At 33.4% G+C, this 14,583-nt stretch overlaps 1 protein-coding gene across 3 annotated transcripts in view; it reads right to left on the reverse strand.

The window, feature by feature from the left end:
• C22H9orf85 (chromosome 22 C9orf85 homolog) overlaps window positions 1–14,583 on the reverse strand; it is a 225,226-nt gene that overhangs the window by 167,850 nt on the left and 42,793 nt on the right. The window contains exons 3-4 of one of the 3 annotated variants that reach the window (XM_008513571.2): window positions 7,966–8,079; window positions 1,731–7,456 (exon numbers count right to left, since the gene is read on the reverse strand). The exons of the other annotated variants lie outside the window; for them this stretch is intronic. Of the exons in view, the coding sequence (XP_008511793.1) occupies window positions 7,306–7,456; window positions 7,966–8,079 (265 nt within the window). The 3' untranslated portion in view covers window positions 1,731–7,305. Of the gene's footprint in view, window positions 1–1,730; window positions 7,457–7,965; window positions 8,080–14,583 lie in introns of those variants that run through there. 3 annotated transcript variants of the gene reach the window in all.

Consider the following 14,583-nt stretch of genomic DNA (forward strand, 5'->3'; position numbering starts at 1 on the left):
ACTCATCAAGCCATGCTGTGGCAGTGACCCAGATACAAAATACAGGACGATTGGCACAGATGTTTCTCAGTGACAATCTTCCTTACCAAAAAAAAAAATAAATTTTTTGATCATTTGATTTATTAGTTTCTCAGAAACTTTCTGTGTGTGATATTAATTACAGTTAATAATACAGAATCAATTAGTTTTAAAAAAGAAATGAACGGCAGTTTGTAAAGTTGTCACTGTCAGAAATATTTCTTCTAAAGCTTGCTATTGCACTCAGACGCTTGTGGATGCTGTTATTGAAGGGCCTACCCCTCACAAGTACTAAAAATAGCCAGTAGCAAGTCTGCCATTTCTTGTATAAATGCTTTCACTGGAGGGCTTTGCTTCTTCTCTTTCAGTGTAATAGGAATTCTCTATCAAGGTTTCCCCCACCCAAGGGTTTCCAGTTTACCTACTTTCCACCCCAGCAAAACCATAGGATAATTTGACAGAAAATGTCTAAACCAAAACTTATGAAGCAATATATATAAACAGGATGAATGGAGCACCTACTATGTGCCAGGAGCTGTATAGATGTTATATTTAATACTCACAGCTCTCTTACACTGTAGAAATCCCTGCCCCCGTTTTACAAATAGGTAAGGTCCACACAAGGTAACTTCCCAAAGGTAAGGAAATTGGCCCAGGGTCATACAGCTAGTAAGAGGCAGGGTTAGGATTCAAACACATCTTTCTGCCTCCAAGTCCCTCTCCCTTCTGCTCCTCCTGGAGTAGAGATTTATGTTGCTTTATTTCAAGGCATGGATTTGACAACAGTATACTATTAATTTTTAAAAAATTGTTACAATTTCTTTTGAATTCAGGCAAAATTTAATAAAGTGAATAAATCCTAAGTATTGAATTTTATATTTCTATACACTTATGTAACCATCACCTAGATTAAGAAACAGGCGATTCCAGCACTCCAGAAGGTTCCCTCATGCCCCTTCCTCGTCAATACCACAGCCCTAAAGGTAACCAGTATTCTGATGCTTGTCACCGTAAATTAGTTTTAATTAGTTTTGAACTTCACATAAATGGAATCTTAAAGTATATAATCTCTTGTGTTCGGATTCTTTTGCTCAGCACATCTGTGAGGTTCACCCATGGACAAGGCATAATTTTTTAAATGTATTATAATTTTATGTTAATGTTGAATTCAAAGGCATTGGATTTGCTTTAAAAATGGAAAAAAGTTTTTAAATATTAAATAATGTAGATTTAAGTATTTAATATTAAAATTTAATTTATATAATTCAAATTAATGTTTCTGGAGGTTACAGAAACTTCTAAACCAAATTTTGATGAATCTTTTTGTATCAGTCAACTTCTGAACACTTAGGTACTATTTATATTTTTATATCCAAAATATATGTTAAAACCTTTCCTATTAGTACCAAGTACCAACTATACATTTTATGATGTGCAAATTATTTCCTTTGAAAGGAAACACATTTTAAAAATTACAAAAAACTTTAAATATTTTTTTTTTTACTGAGGGAGATTCGCCCTGAGCTAACATCTGTGCCAATCTTCCTCTATTTTGTGTGTGGGCTGCCACCACAGGATGGCAGCTGACAAGTGATACAGGTCTGGACCTGGGAACTGGACCTGGGCTGCTGAAGGAGAGTGTGCTGAACTTAACCACTGGGCCACAGGGCCGGCCTCACAACATTTTTAATTTTTAAAATTACATAGAAATAAACGATGCAACCTCATGTGTAATTTTATGTAGTGATAACCTTTTGAAAGCCTGGTGCTTTTAATTCTTTTAAAAGTCTTATATATGAGATTTGGGGATGCATAATTTTTTCCCTATGTATTAATTATTGATGAAGTTGTGAGACTCATTAGCATAGAGCTACGTAAGTAATCTCAGCATACTTCCCTGATTGCATAAGGATTGCCAATAAAAATTGTGGAAAATGGTCTTGCAACATTCAGTATTACTGACAAATTTGAACGTAATGAGTGACAAATATTCCATGGCACAAGTCATATAGAGGCTATCTATAATCTTTTTTTCTTTTAAATGTGGCTTTTGAACAGGGCAATCATTGAGTAATATTGACTAATGTTACTAATGTTACAATGTTCCCTAGAAAGAGGAAGCTAAGGAAGGGATAGAGGTGTGTTCATGTTAATGCTGTTACAAATAACACAAGAAAAAAAGTGCTTAGGAACCTGGACCATTTGTAATTTTGCATAAATGTAGTTGCAATAAGATAGGCTTTGGAGCCATATAGACTTGGTTTGAATCTCAGATGTATTACTGTCTTTTCGGACTTTGGCAAGTGACTCAACCTTTGAGCCTCAGCTGACTCACCTGAAAGATGGAGAATACTGACTCAGAGCAGCGCTCTTTATGCTACCTGAGTAACAAATGTATGTTAAGAACCAAGTAACACCTTTCTTTTTCTTCTTCTAATATTATTACTGTATTAGGAGTTAATCACTACAACTTACCTTCCCAGTACAGCTCCTAGATATATCCAGAATTGCTGGCAAACACCTATACTCCTTCTATTATGCAAGTTCTCACAATAAAGTGACATCATCTAATTAGAAAGATTACGGTATTATGATTCATATGTGGAAATAAAGAGTCACAGGGTGAGTAAGAAAAAGTCATTCAATTCAGGTGCATAAGCAGTGGCTAAAAGCCTAAGCACTCTCCAGTGATGCTGGAACCCAAAAGTTCTTCAGAAAAAAAACAGAACAAGCTCTAAATTGTCTGAAATAAGGCAATATGAAAGCATGGCAGAGGGACTGACTGTGAGTATGGAATATAGTGGCGTTATCAGTCAGCGACTCACATATTATTCTTATGCATACTAACTCTAACGTGCAGAAGAGGTTCTGGGATCAGATGCTTATATAGGTTCAAAACCTGGGCCTGACACTTTTTGGCTGTATGCCAAATTACTTCATCTCGCTTTCTCATCTGTAAACATGGATCATGATAGTTGTCACTACACAGGGCCAGAATGAACATTCAAACGTGCTTATCGCAAAAGACCTTAGTTTAGAGCTGGGCCAGGATACAGTGAGCACTCAATACATGCGCCCCTTGCCTTCCAGGACACCCTTTCTTGGTTCTCCTCCTACTTCTCTGTCACTCCTTAGTCTCCTAAGCTGCACACACAGGGCACAACCCCAGGAGTCCTAGCAGAGAACAGCAGCCGAGCGGCTGGGAGCTAGTCAGACCTCAAAGGTCACACAGTGCAGGAGGATGGGCTCACCCAGAGTGGAGATACCTGGGTGAACACTCTTGGCAACAAGTTAAGACCCCAGAAAATACACATCTAGGAATAAAGACAATACTTGAAGACTAAGAGACAGGGATAGGGAATTCTAGAAATAAATGTGAAACTGAAATAGATCACCCCAACAAAGCCTAAAACTAAGATTTGACAGAATCAAGGTGACCTGCACAAATTTAGTTTTTAGAGGAAGCCTCTATAATGTGTCATCCACAATTTCTAGCATACAATAAAAATTAGATGTGCAAAGCAGGGGAAAATGACCCATAATCAGGAAATAATCAATAAAAGCAAACAAAAGTGAACAAGGACTTCAAAATAACTGTGATTAAAATGTCTAAGAAAATAGAGAAAAAGACACATAAGATAGGTAACATGGAATATTTCAACAGAACTATAATCTATTAAAAAAGAATCAAATGGACATTTTAGAACTGCAAAATTTAGTATGAGAAATTAAGAATTTATTAGATGGGTTTAAAAGCAGACTGAACACATTAATCCTATTTATTCAGAAGACAGAATTAACAAATGCCAAGAAAGGCCAATAGAAAACACACAAAATGAAGCACAGAAAGGAAAAAATGAATGGAAAAAAGACAGCAGAGCAGGAGAAAGACACGGGACACAGTCAAAAGGGTCTAACGTGTAACTGGAGAGCTGGAAGGAGAGGAGAGAATAGGAAAAGTACTATTTGAAGAAACAATGCTGAACATTTTTCCAAATCTGTTTAAGGACATGGACCAACAGATTGGAGGAACTGAGAAAATCTTAAATAGCATAAATAAGATATTCACACCTTAGAAATCATAGTCAAGTGGCTGAAAACCAAAGATAAAGTAAAAACATCTTAAAAGCAGGTTTCACATGAGCTGGCCTTCCATTACTTCCCTGATCTTCTCTCTTAGGACTCTCCAACTTAACTGCTGCTTTCCTTGCTGTTCTTGAACACACCTGGCACAATCTTGCTTTAGAGGCCTTGCTGTGCCTTTTTGCCTCTGCCTGGAACATTATTCCCCAACATGTCCCCCTGGACACCTTATTAAAAAATCATAGCCCACTTCCTACCCACGTGTACACGCTCATCCCCACTCCATCCATGCCCTCAGACTCCCAATTATCCTACAATGCCTTATTTTTTCCCATAGCACTTTTTACTTTCTAACACATAATTTAGTTACTGTGTTTATTGCTTATGGTCTGTCTCTACCCACTAAAAGGTAATCTCTGAAAGGATATGGATCTCTGCTTTCTTCATTGTTGTACCCCAAGTATCTTGAACAGTGCCTTGCCCACATAGGTGCTCAATGATTATTCGTTGAACAAATGAAATAAGAATGTTAGCTATTACTATATTATTTCCATTATTATTCCAAGCCTTTTTAGTCACCAATAACTTGTTCATGCCATGTCCCCCATCTAATAAAGTTTTTTCTCTATTTACCTATAGAAATGCTTTTGACATATGACAGAGTGGCAGCACTATTGTGCAGTAGTTAAAAATCAGACTCTGGAACCAGACAGCATGAGCAAGTAACAGGATTCTATATATATTCCATATATATATGAAATCCATATATAAGTCTTCTTTTTCAGAATGTAGGCAAACAAATTCATGTCTTCATTACTAATTAATAATGACTAATTAATTTATATATATATAATCACATAGGAGCAATAATAATATCAGTTCTGTGGTGCTCTCATAAGTTCTAAGCATTTTACGTATTAATGCATTTAATCCTTCTATCAATCTCATGAAAACCAAAGCACAGAAAGTTAAATTGTACCAAGTCATACAGCTAGTAAGTGACAGAGCCAGGATTTAGATCCATGCTGAGCTCCAATAAAAAAGTAATTTTTAGATTAGAAAGGATAATTCCTAAAGAAATATAAATGAACTAAACATAACAATTAAATTTAAGTCTTCTTAAAAAACAAAACAAAACAACGTGTCTTAGCACTAAAGGACGAAATGCAGATATTAGTATATGTCACTAGGTGATGCTCTTTGTTAAATCTCTCTTCTGGTAAGGTTATCTGAGGACTTATAACTCATTCAAATGGCAAAGAATTTATGGTAGGTCTAATAATAATTTAGTTGGCTCTTCAACTGCAAAAGTTATAGTCTAGAAAATAAACTTATATGCAAAAAGGAAAGCCACATAAATTTATGGGAGAGAAACTTTCTGTAAGTCTGTAAGCTTAGAATATTGAGACTTCCACATCACAAACACAGTATCTCTCCCCATTTATTTTTATCTTTCTCTATTTATGTCTCCACTTTGGATCTTGATAAGATTCTATATTTTTGTGTATAAAGTTCTTGAGTATTTTTTAAATTTACTCCTAGGTAACTTATTTTTGGTGCCACTAAAATGCTATCTGTGTCTTTACTTTTTTATGCTGAAATATCTTAAATTGCTATTACACTCAAATATTTCAGTATGCATTTCTTAAGTAACATTATTAAACTTCACCAAAACAATTCATTAATATCTTCTATTATCCAAAAACCACATGGTCAATAAACATTAAAAGGGGCTTAAGCCTATTAGTAATTAGGGAAATACAAATTAATAAGACAAAGATATATGTAGCATACATATAAAATTGACAGAAATTAAAAAGTCTGATATGAAGTGTTGGAAAGGATGCAGAGCACTGGAATTCTCATATATATATATTGCTGTGGGGAAGGGAGAGAACAATCTTTCTGGAAAGATAGTTGGGCATTATAGAGTAATACTGCAGATGCATATACCTGATGTCCTCTACCACTGCTGGACATACATCTAACAGAAATGTGTACCAAGAAATAAGATATGTGTACCAAGAAACAGATATACCAATGTGCATAGCACTATTGGTTGTAACAAGAAAATTTGAGATAACTCAATCGTCCCTTAACATTAGAGAGGATAAGTCAACTTATCCTCTCTAATGTATGTAATTAGTATGTAAATACAATGGAATAAAACACAGTAATGTAAAATGAACAAATTAGAGCTCTTGCAACAACATGGATCAATTTCACAAATTTCATAATAATGAAATAAAGAAGAGAGAAAATAACATGCATAGTATAGGTCTGTTCATATAAAATTAAAAACCAATGCCAGCTACTTATTTTCAAATGGTTCAGTAAATAAAATATATATCTAGACCCATCTACTGTGATATAAAGAAAACGTGGCAAAATGTTAACAATCATCAACCTAGGTGAAGAGTATACAAAGATTCATTGTACTATTTGGTACTTTTCTTTAGGTTTGAGATTAAAAGAAAAAGAGAAAAGAGTTCAAAAATAAGACAAAGCTAATTTATAGCGTTTAGGAATAGTTTCTTCATCTAGGTGATAGATGTATGACTTTTTAAATAATTTATTAAATATACATATATATTTTATGCATTTTTTCTGTATGTATATTTCACAAGACAAAAAAGGTAAAAAATGTCATAAGATATAAAAAAATACTTTCAATGAAAAATTGCTATACAGTTGTTAAATATTATAATAAACTTTTCGCTTTATAACAAGCAAACATAAGTAGGCGGGCTTTTCTTATGTGGGCCATTTACTCGAGATCAATTTATCAAAAGGTAGTTACTGAGGACCAGTTTTTGAGGCTAGCAATATAATAATGTCATCTGATTTTTCCATGAGATAGTTCTTACACAATCATCAATTCTGAATCTTACTTAGTTTGATATAGGTAGTATATGTAAATTCTAAATAATTTCCACGAACTGCAAAATGCTAAACCCATACTAATTTTGGCAGATATTCTAGCATACGCTACTTTAAAATTTATTATAGGAAAACTCTGGGTAAAAGCTTTATAATTATTCAAATATCATACATAATTTATATTGTCCCTCTATAAATTTTGCCTATTTTCTACAGGTTTTTATGATTTCCTCATTAGGATTTCACAGTACTTTTTTGTAAAACCCTCAAAGTCCAAAGTTGTTCAGAATTTCATGTTTTCAAACTGACTTTAGTATAGTTATGTTAATCCGCTTGATCGCCATCTTCTGCGTCATCTAAATCAATATCGAAATCTAAATCATCATCACTTTCTTCATTTCTTCTGCAGCTTCTTTGATGGTTAGAACATAGATTATTTTCAAAATTTTCTGTCTTTTCTGTTTCTTTGTTAAACCTACAGGTGGAAGAAAAAACTTCTATTTATTTCTTAGGCTTTCGTTATTTAACTGTGTAGATTGAAAAGACCTTTACACTACTTTTCTTGGTTAACAAGAGTCTAATGAAATAAGTATAGAGAAAAAGCTCCTTGAAGACTAACTTAACGCAAGATCCAACCAATTATAATACTGCTGTCAACAAATTAGGTTCAAAAGCATTAATACATGATGTCCATTAAAGAAAAGTAGTTATATAACGAGCAATTCTTTTGTAATGAGTAGTGAATGTGAATCTTATGGATAAACATTTTAATTTCCTAAAACTATAAAATTTCACTTTTATTGTAATGATAGAAAAATTTTACAAACAATTAAGACATTTTTCCTGTTAGGTAGGAAAAAAGTCTACATTAGTGTGATATACTTTAATTCTGAGATTCTCTGAGCTACTGAATGTTTCCTTAAAAGAAAATTCACATATCAATTACTAAAAGAATAAAACTCAAATGTAAAAAGAAATACTCACGGAATAACAATGTCTTCTTTCTTTCCACATTTTGCGCAAACATCAAGTTCACAGGCACATGGTCTACACATTATATGATAAGAATCCTTCACTGTCTTTTGTAAACATTTAACACTAAAAGTGGAAAAGAAAATCAAATATTAATTTTTACTAATTACCTAAGATTTACTTGATGAAATAAAGGGGTGTAGCCAAATGTATAGGTGAAAAGCCCCCAAATCAAAACTGCTAGATTTCAATTTCAATTAGATATTTATGTCATTATAGATTGATTATGGCATTTCTAGATGTTTTCACTGGAAAATAACAGTACTTGAGATCTTTCTCTCTCTTTTTTTTTAAGATTTTATTTTTCCTTTTTCTCCCCAAAGCCCCCCAGTACATAGTTGTATATTTTTAGTTGTGGGTCCTTCTAGCTGTGGCATGCAGGATGCCGCCTCAGCATGGCTTGATGAACAGTGCCACGTCTGTGCCCAGGATCCGAACTGGTGAAACACTGGGCCACCAAAGCAGAGAGTGCAAACTCAACCACTCGGCCACAGGGCCAGCCTCCTACTTTCTTAAAGCTTTTAAAAAATATTCTTTTCAAATAGTGATAGTTTTACTCTTTCTTTCCAATTTGCATACCTTTTATTTCTTTTCCTTGTCTAATTACTCTGGCTAGGACAGCCAATACTATGTTGAATACAAGTGGCAAGAGTGGGTCTCCCTGTGTTTTTCCTAATTTTAGTGGAAAAGCTTTCAGCTTATTACCATTGAGAATGATGTTAGCTGTGGGTTTGTATATATGGCCTTTATTATGTTGAGGTACATTCCCTCTATACTTACTTTGTTGAGAGTTTTTATCAAAAATGGATGCTGAATTTGACAAGTGCTTTTCCTGCATCTATTGAAATGATCATATGATTTTTATTCTTCATTTTGTTAATGTGGTATATCACACTGATACACTGATTGATTTGTGGATGTTGAACTATCCTTGCATCCCTGGAATAAATCCCACTTAATCATGGTGTATGATCCTTTTAATGTTTTGTTGAATTAGATTTGCTAATATTTTGTTGAGCATTTTGAATGTATGTAGGGATATTGGCCTGTAATTTTATTTTCTTGTGGCGTCCTTATCTGGTTTTGGAATCAGGGTAATGCTGGCCTCGTAAAATTAATTTGGAACCATTCCCTCCTATTCTTTTTAGAAGAGTTTGAGAAAGACTGGTATCGATTCTTTTTTGAATGTTTGGTAGAATTCACCAGTGAAGCTGTCTGGTCCTGGACGTTTTTTTTGTTGGGAGGTTTTTGATTATTAATTCAATCTTCTTATTAATACTTAGTCTGTTCAGATTTTCTATTTCTTCATGATTCAGTCTTGGTAGGTTGTATGTTTCTAGAAATTTATTCATTTCTTCTAGGCTGTTGAATTTGTTGGCATACAATTGTTCACAGTAGTCTCTTATGATCTTTTGTATTTCTGTGGTATGAGTTGTAATGTCTCCTCTTTCCTTTCTGATTTTATCTGAGTCCTCTCTCTGTTTTCCTTGGTTAATCTAGCTATAGGTTTGTCAATTTTGTTTATCTTTTCAAATAACCAGCTCTTAGTTTCAATGATCTTTTCTATCATCTTTTTAGTCTCTAATTCACTTATTTCCACTCTGATCTTTGTAATTTCTTTCCTCTTAGTAACTTTGGGCTTCTTTTGTTCTTCTTTTTCTAGTTCCTTGAGGTGTGAAGTTAGGTTTTTTAAGATTTTTCTTGTTTCTTGATGTATGCATTTATTACTATGAACTTTTCTCTTAGAACTGCTTTTGCTGTATCCCATAACTTTTGATATGTTGTATTTCCATTTTCATTTATTTCAAGGTATTTTTTAAATTTCTCTTTTGATTTCTTCTTTGACCCACTGGTTGTTCAGGAGCATGTTATTTATTCTCCACAAATTACTGAATTTTCCAGTTTTCTTCCTGTAATTGATTTCTACTTTCATACTATTGTGATGGGACAAGATGCTTGATATGATTTCAATTTTTCTAAATTTTTAAGACTTGTTTTGTGGCCTAACATATAATCTATCCTAGCAAATGTTCCATGTGCACTCAAGAAGAATGTGTATTCTGTTGCTTTTGGATGGAATGTTCTCTATATATCTGCATAATATTGTTAAAATGCCCACACTACCCACAGCAATCTACAGATTCAATGCAATCCCTATCAAAATTCCAATGGCATTTTTGACAGAAATAGAACAAACAATCCTAAAATTTGTATGGGACCCCCAAAGACCCCAAATAGCCACAGCAATCTTGAGAAAGAACAACAAAGCTGGAGGCATTACGCTCCCTAATTTCAACCTGTATTACAAATCTATAGTAATCAAAAGAGTATGGTATTGGTATAAAAACAGATACACAGATCAATGGAACAGAATAGAGAGCCCAGAAATAAACCCACATATATATGGTCAATTAATTTAGAACAAAGGAGTCAAGAAAATACAATAGAGAAAGAACAGTCTCTTCAATAAGTGGTGGGAAAATTGGACAGCCACATGCAAAAGAATGAGAATGGACCGCTGTCTTAGACTATACATAAAAATTAACTCAAAATAGATTAAAGACTTGAATGTAAGACCTGAAACCATAAAAACTCTATAAGAAAACAGGCAATAAGCTCCTTGACATCAGTCTGGGCAATGACTTTTTTAAGTTGACAGCAAAAGAAAAAGCAACAAAATAAAAAATAAACAAGTGGGAGGGACTACATCAAACTAAAAAGCTTCTGCACAGCAAAGGAAACCATCAACAAAATGAAAAGGCAACCTGCTAAATGGAAGAAAATATCTGCAAATCATATATCTGCTAAGTGGTTACTATCTAAAATATATAAAGAATGTATACAACTCAGTAGCAAAAAAACAAACAATCTGATTTAAAAAATGGGCGGAGGATCTGAAGAGACATTTTTCCAAAGAAGACATACAGATGGCCAAGAGGTATATGAAAAGATGCTCAACATCACTAGCCATCAGGGAAATGCAAATCAAAACCACAAAGAGATACCACCTCACACCCGCTAGGATGACTATTACCAAAAAGGAGGGCAAAAAACAAGTTTTGTTAGGATGTAGAGAAATTGGCACCCTCATATTGCTGGTGGGGGGTAAAAATGTATGGTTACTTTTGAAAACAATTTGGCAGTTCCTCAAAAGGTTAAGGATATAGGTTAAAGGTTAAAGAGTTTCATGTAACCCAGGAATTCCACTTCTAGATAGACAGTCAAGAGACCTGAAAACATATATGCACACAAAAACTTGTACATGAATGTTCATAGCAGCATTATTCATAATAGCCAAAAAAGTGGAAATAATCCAACTGTCTATCAATTGATGGATAAATAAAATGCATAGCTATACAACGGAATGTTACTTAGTTATAAAAAAGAATTAAGTAATGATAAACATTTCAACATGCTTGAAAAAATTATGCTAAGTGGAAGAAGCCAGTCACAAATGACTAGATATTATATGATTCTGTTTATATGGAATGTCCAAAATAGGCAAATCTATAGAGACAGGAAGCAAGGGAGGGTGATGTTTGGGGGGAAATAGAGATTGACTGCTAATGGGTATGGGGTTTCTTTCTGAGATGATTAAAATGTTCAGAAGTTGATTGTTGTGTTGGTTGCTCAACTCCGTGATATACTAAAAGCCACTGAATTGTATAGCTCAAATGAATGAATTGTATAGTATGTGAGACAGATCTTAATAAAGCCATTTTTAAAGAGTCAATTGGAAATCTCAGAGATAAGAAAAACATGGAGTGAAAGATACAAGACACAAAAAAATCCACTTTAAACATAAACATATTGATAGTCAAAAGTAGAAGACCAGAAAAAAAACCAAACAAACCATGCAAACACTAATCAAAAGAAAGCTGGAGCGGCTACATTATTATCAAAATAGCGTTCAAAGCAAAGAAAATTGCCAGGTCTAAAAAAGGATATTACAGGACAATAAAGGTATCAATTTTCTAAAAACACACAATAATCCTAAATGTTTATGCACTTAAGAACAGGGTGTTAAAATAAATGAGGCAAAACTATTGAACTAAAAAGAGAAATAGACAAATCCACAATTACAATTGAGGACTTCAATACTTCTCTCTCTGTAATTGATAGAACAAGTAGACAAAAAAGTCAGTAAACATATAGAACACCTGGCTGATAGAAGATTATCAGCCAAACTGACATTTATAGAACACTCCACTCAACCAGAGCAATATGTTCTCTTCGAGTACATATGGAACATTCTCCAAGACAGACAATATCCTGAGCCATAAAACCAACCTCAACAAATTAAAAAAAAAAAACCCAATTGAAGTTTATATAAAATATGTTCTCTTATCACAATGAAATTAACTAGAAATCAACAACAGAAAAACATCTGGAAAATGCCCAAATGTGTAGAAATTAAACAAAACACCTCTAAATAACCTGTAGGTCAAAGAGTAAGTCACAAGGGAAATTAGAAAATATTTTGATTGAATAACAGTGAAAACACAGCACCAAAATTTGTGAAACGGAGCTAAAGAAGTTCTTGGGAAATTTATATAATTATGTAATCAAACGTTTATATTCTCTATGGAATTCCCTTTGTACTGTGTTGAAAACCAATTGATTACATATGTATGTTTATATTAAATAAGGAGAACTATCTAAACTTCCACCTTAAGAAAGCAGAAAAAGACAAGCGGCCTCATAGACCCCCATTACAATCAGCGTTTTTGGCTAGTATAACTTCCTGTTCCCGCCCCCTTCTGCCTATAACAGTCTTTCATTTTGTACAGCTCCTCAGAGCTCCTTTCCATCTGCTAGACTGGATGTTGCCCAATTCATGAATCACTGAATAAAGTCAATAAGATCTTTAAAATTTACTCAGTTGAATTCTGTTTTTTAACACTATATACTACAAAGGGTGAACTTTACTGTATGTAAATTATACCCTCAAGAGATTTGACTGGGAAAAATACGTTAGAATTTAAAAAAAAAAATTGATATACAACCTAAGTGAAAATAATTACTAAATATTTTTTGTTAAATTATTTGGTATGTTTGTGTTGGCTTTCCAAAAAGCTTTACCTAATTACTCTGCAATAAAAAATAGATAAAAAAATTTATACCATTAGAACACAAACAGATTGTAATAATCCAAATGGATTAAGGAAAAATTTTACAGTGTTTTTTAGGCTTCAATTTTTTAAAGTTTTAAAATAATTTTAAAGAACGTCTGTCTTGGTTAGGTTCATCTCAGGCTTCAAGGAAATTAGAAATGTTTTCATTTCTATGAATATGTTGTTTCATACTAGGGACTCCTGGGGTAAACCAATCGTTAAGTATTCAAATTGCTAATTCAGGGATAAAACTGTGTTTACAGAACTGTTCATGTTAACATTTACATGTAAAATAGGCTTAAAAATGGGATATCCTGTTTTGGATTCTGGAGTCAAAAGATGTCAGATTCTACATTCTCTAGCCCACCTAGTACCCAAAACAGTGACTCTTAACAGGGCTTGAACACTTGCATAACTTATTAAAGTGCAGATTCCTGGGGTCCACCCATTATTTACATAATCAGAGTCTTGGGGATGGCTTCCAAGAATCTATTTGTTAAACAAACTCTTCAAGAAATTCTTATGCACACAATCACTTGAGAACTCTGGACCAGATTAAAGTAATTCTGCTTTGATATGGGGGTTTTCCAGGGTTCCTATTGCTAGTTGAGACTACAATGGCCAATTCGGAGAAAAGAAGGAATTCTAGCAATTACGCTCTTTTCAAATTTAAATTCATTCTGAAAAACAGATTTTATTAGGCTAGTTGCTCTGTGAATATAAATACACGTATCTTATAAGGAGATTTACACACATGTACATTTTTAAAACGACGTGTTTCCTCTTTATAAATGTGAAATGTGTTTCTGAAAATGTAAATTACATACATTTTTAGACATTTACAACCTTCTAATTTCTCTGCCACAGAAGTGGGACCATTGTGTGCTTTCTGTTTTAAAACTCTTAATCCAGGCTTTATGTCCTTATGGGGAGTAGAATGAAAAAAGGTCTGAATGTAAGTGTCTCTACCTTCTTTTTCACCTTAGAATTACATTTTTCTAGCCAAAGACTCTTGATCTTAAGCATGGAATGGTTTAGATATTATTTTAATGATAAAAGAGATATGCATTCCAAGTTGTTATAAAACTTACGAAGTATTTTGAAATATCTTTAAAAATAGCTGTATATCATTTAATCACTTGAGTATTTTTTTAAAAAATGCACAGTAAGAAAAAACTTTAAATATAACTGAAAGCGAATTTTACCTAATTTCCTTGAAAATGGCTACATTTTGAATATTTTGTGAGTCCACTGCAAGAGAATTTCAGAGATGTTCAAATAATGATGATTTTGCCTTCTTTTTATTTCTCCATGGGACACAGTTCCCAGAAACAATCAACCTTGACCATGCATATACCACAATTCATCATTTTAGTGGAAACTGTCGTCAAATAAAAAAACAGGTCACTCCTACAAACCATGTTTACCGACAAAGGAGAGACTAGTATACTTTCAA

The sequence above is a fragment of the Equus przewalskii genome, chromosome 22 (assembly GCF_037783145.1).
Source record: "Equus przewalskii isolate Varuska chromosome 22, EquPr2, whole genome shotgun sequence".
In the NCBI taxonomy this organism is placed as follows: Eukaryota; Metazoa; Chordata; class Mammalia; order Perissodactyla; family Equidae; genus Equus; species Equus przewalskii.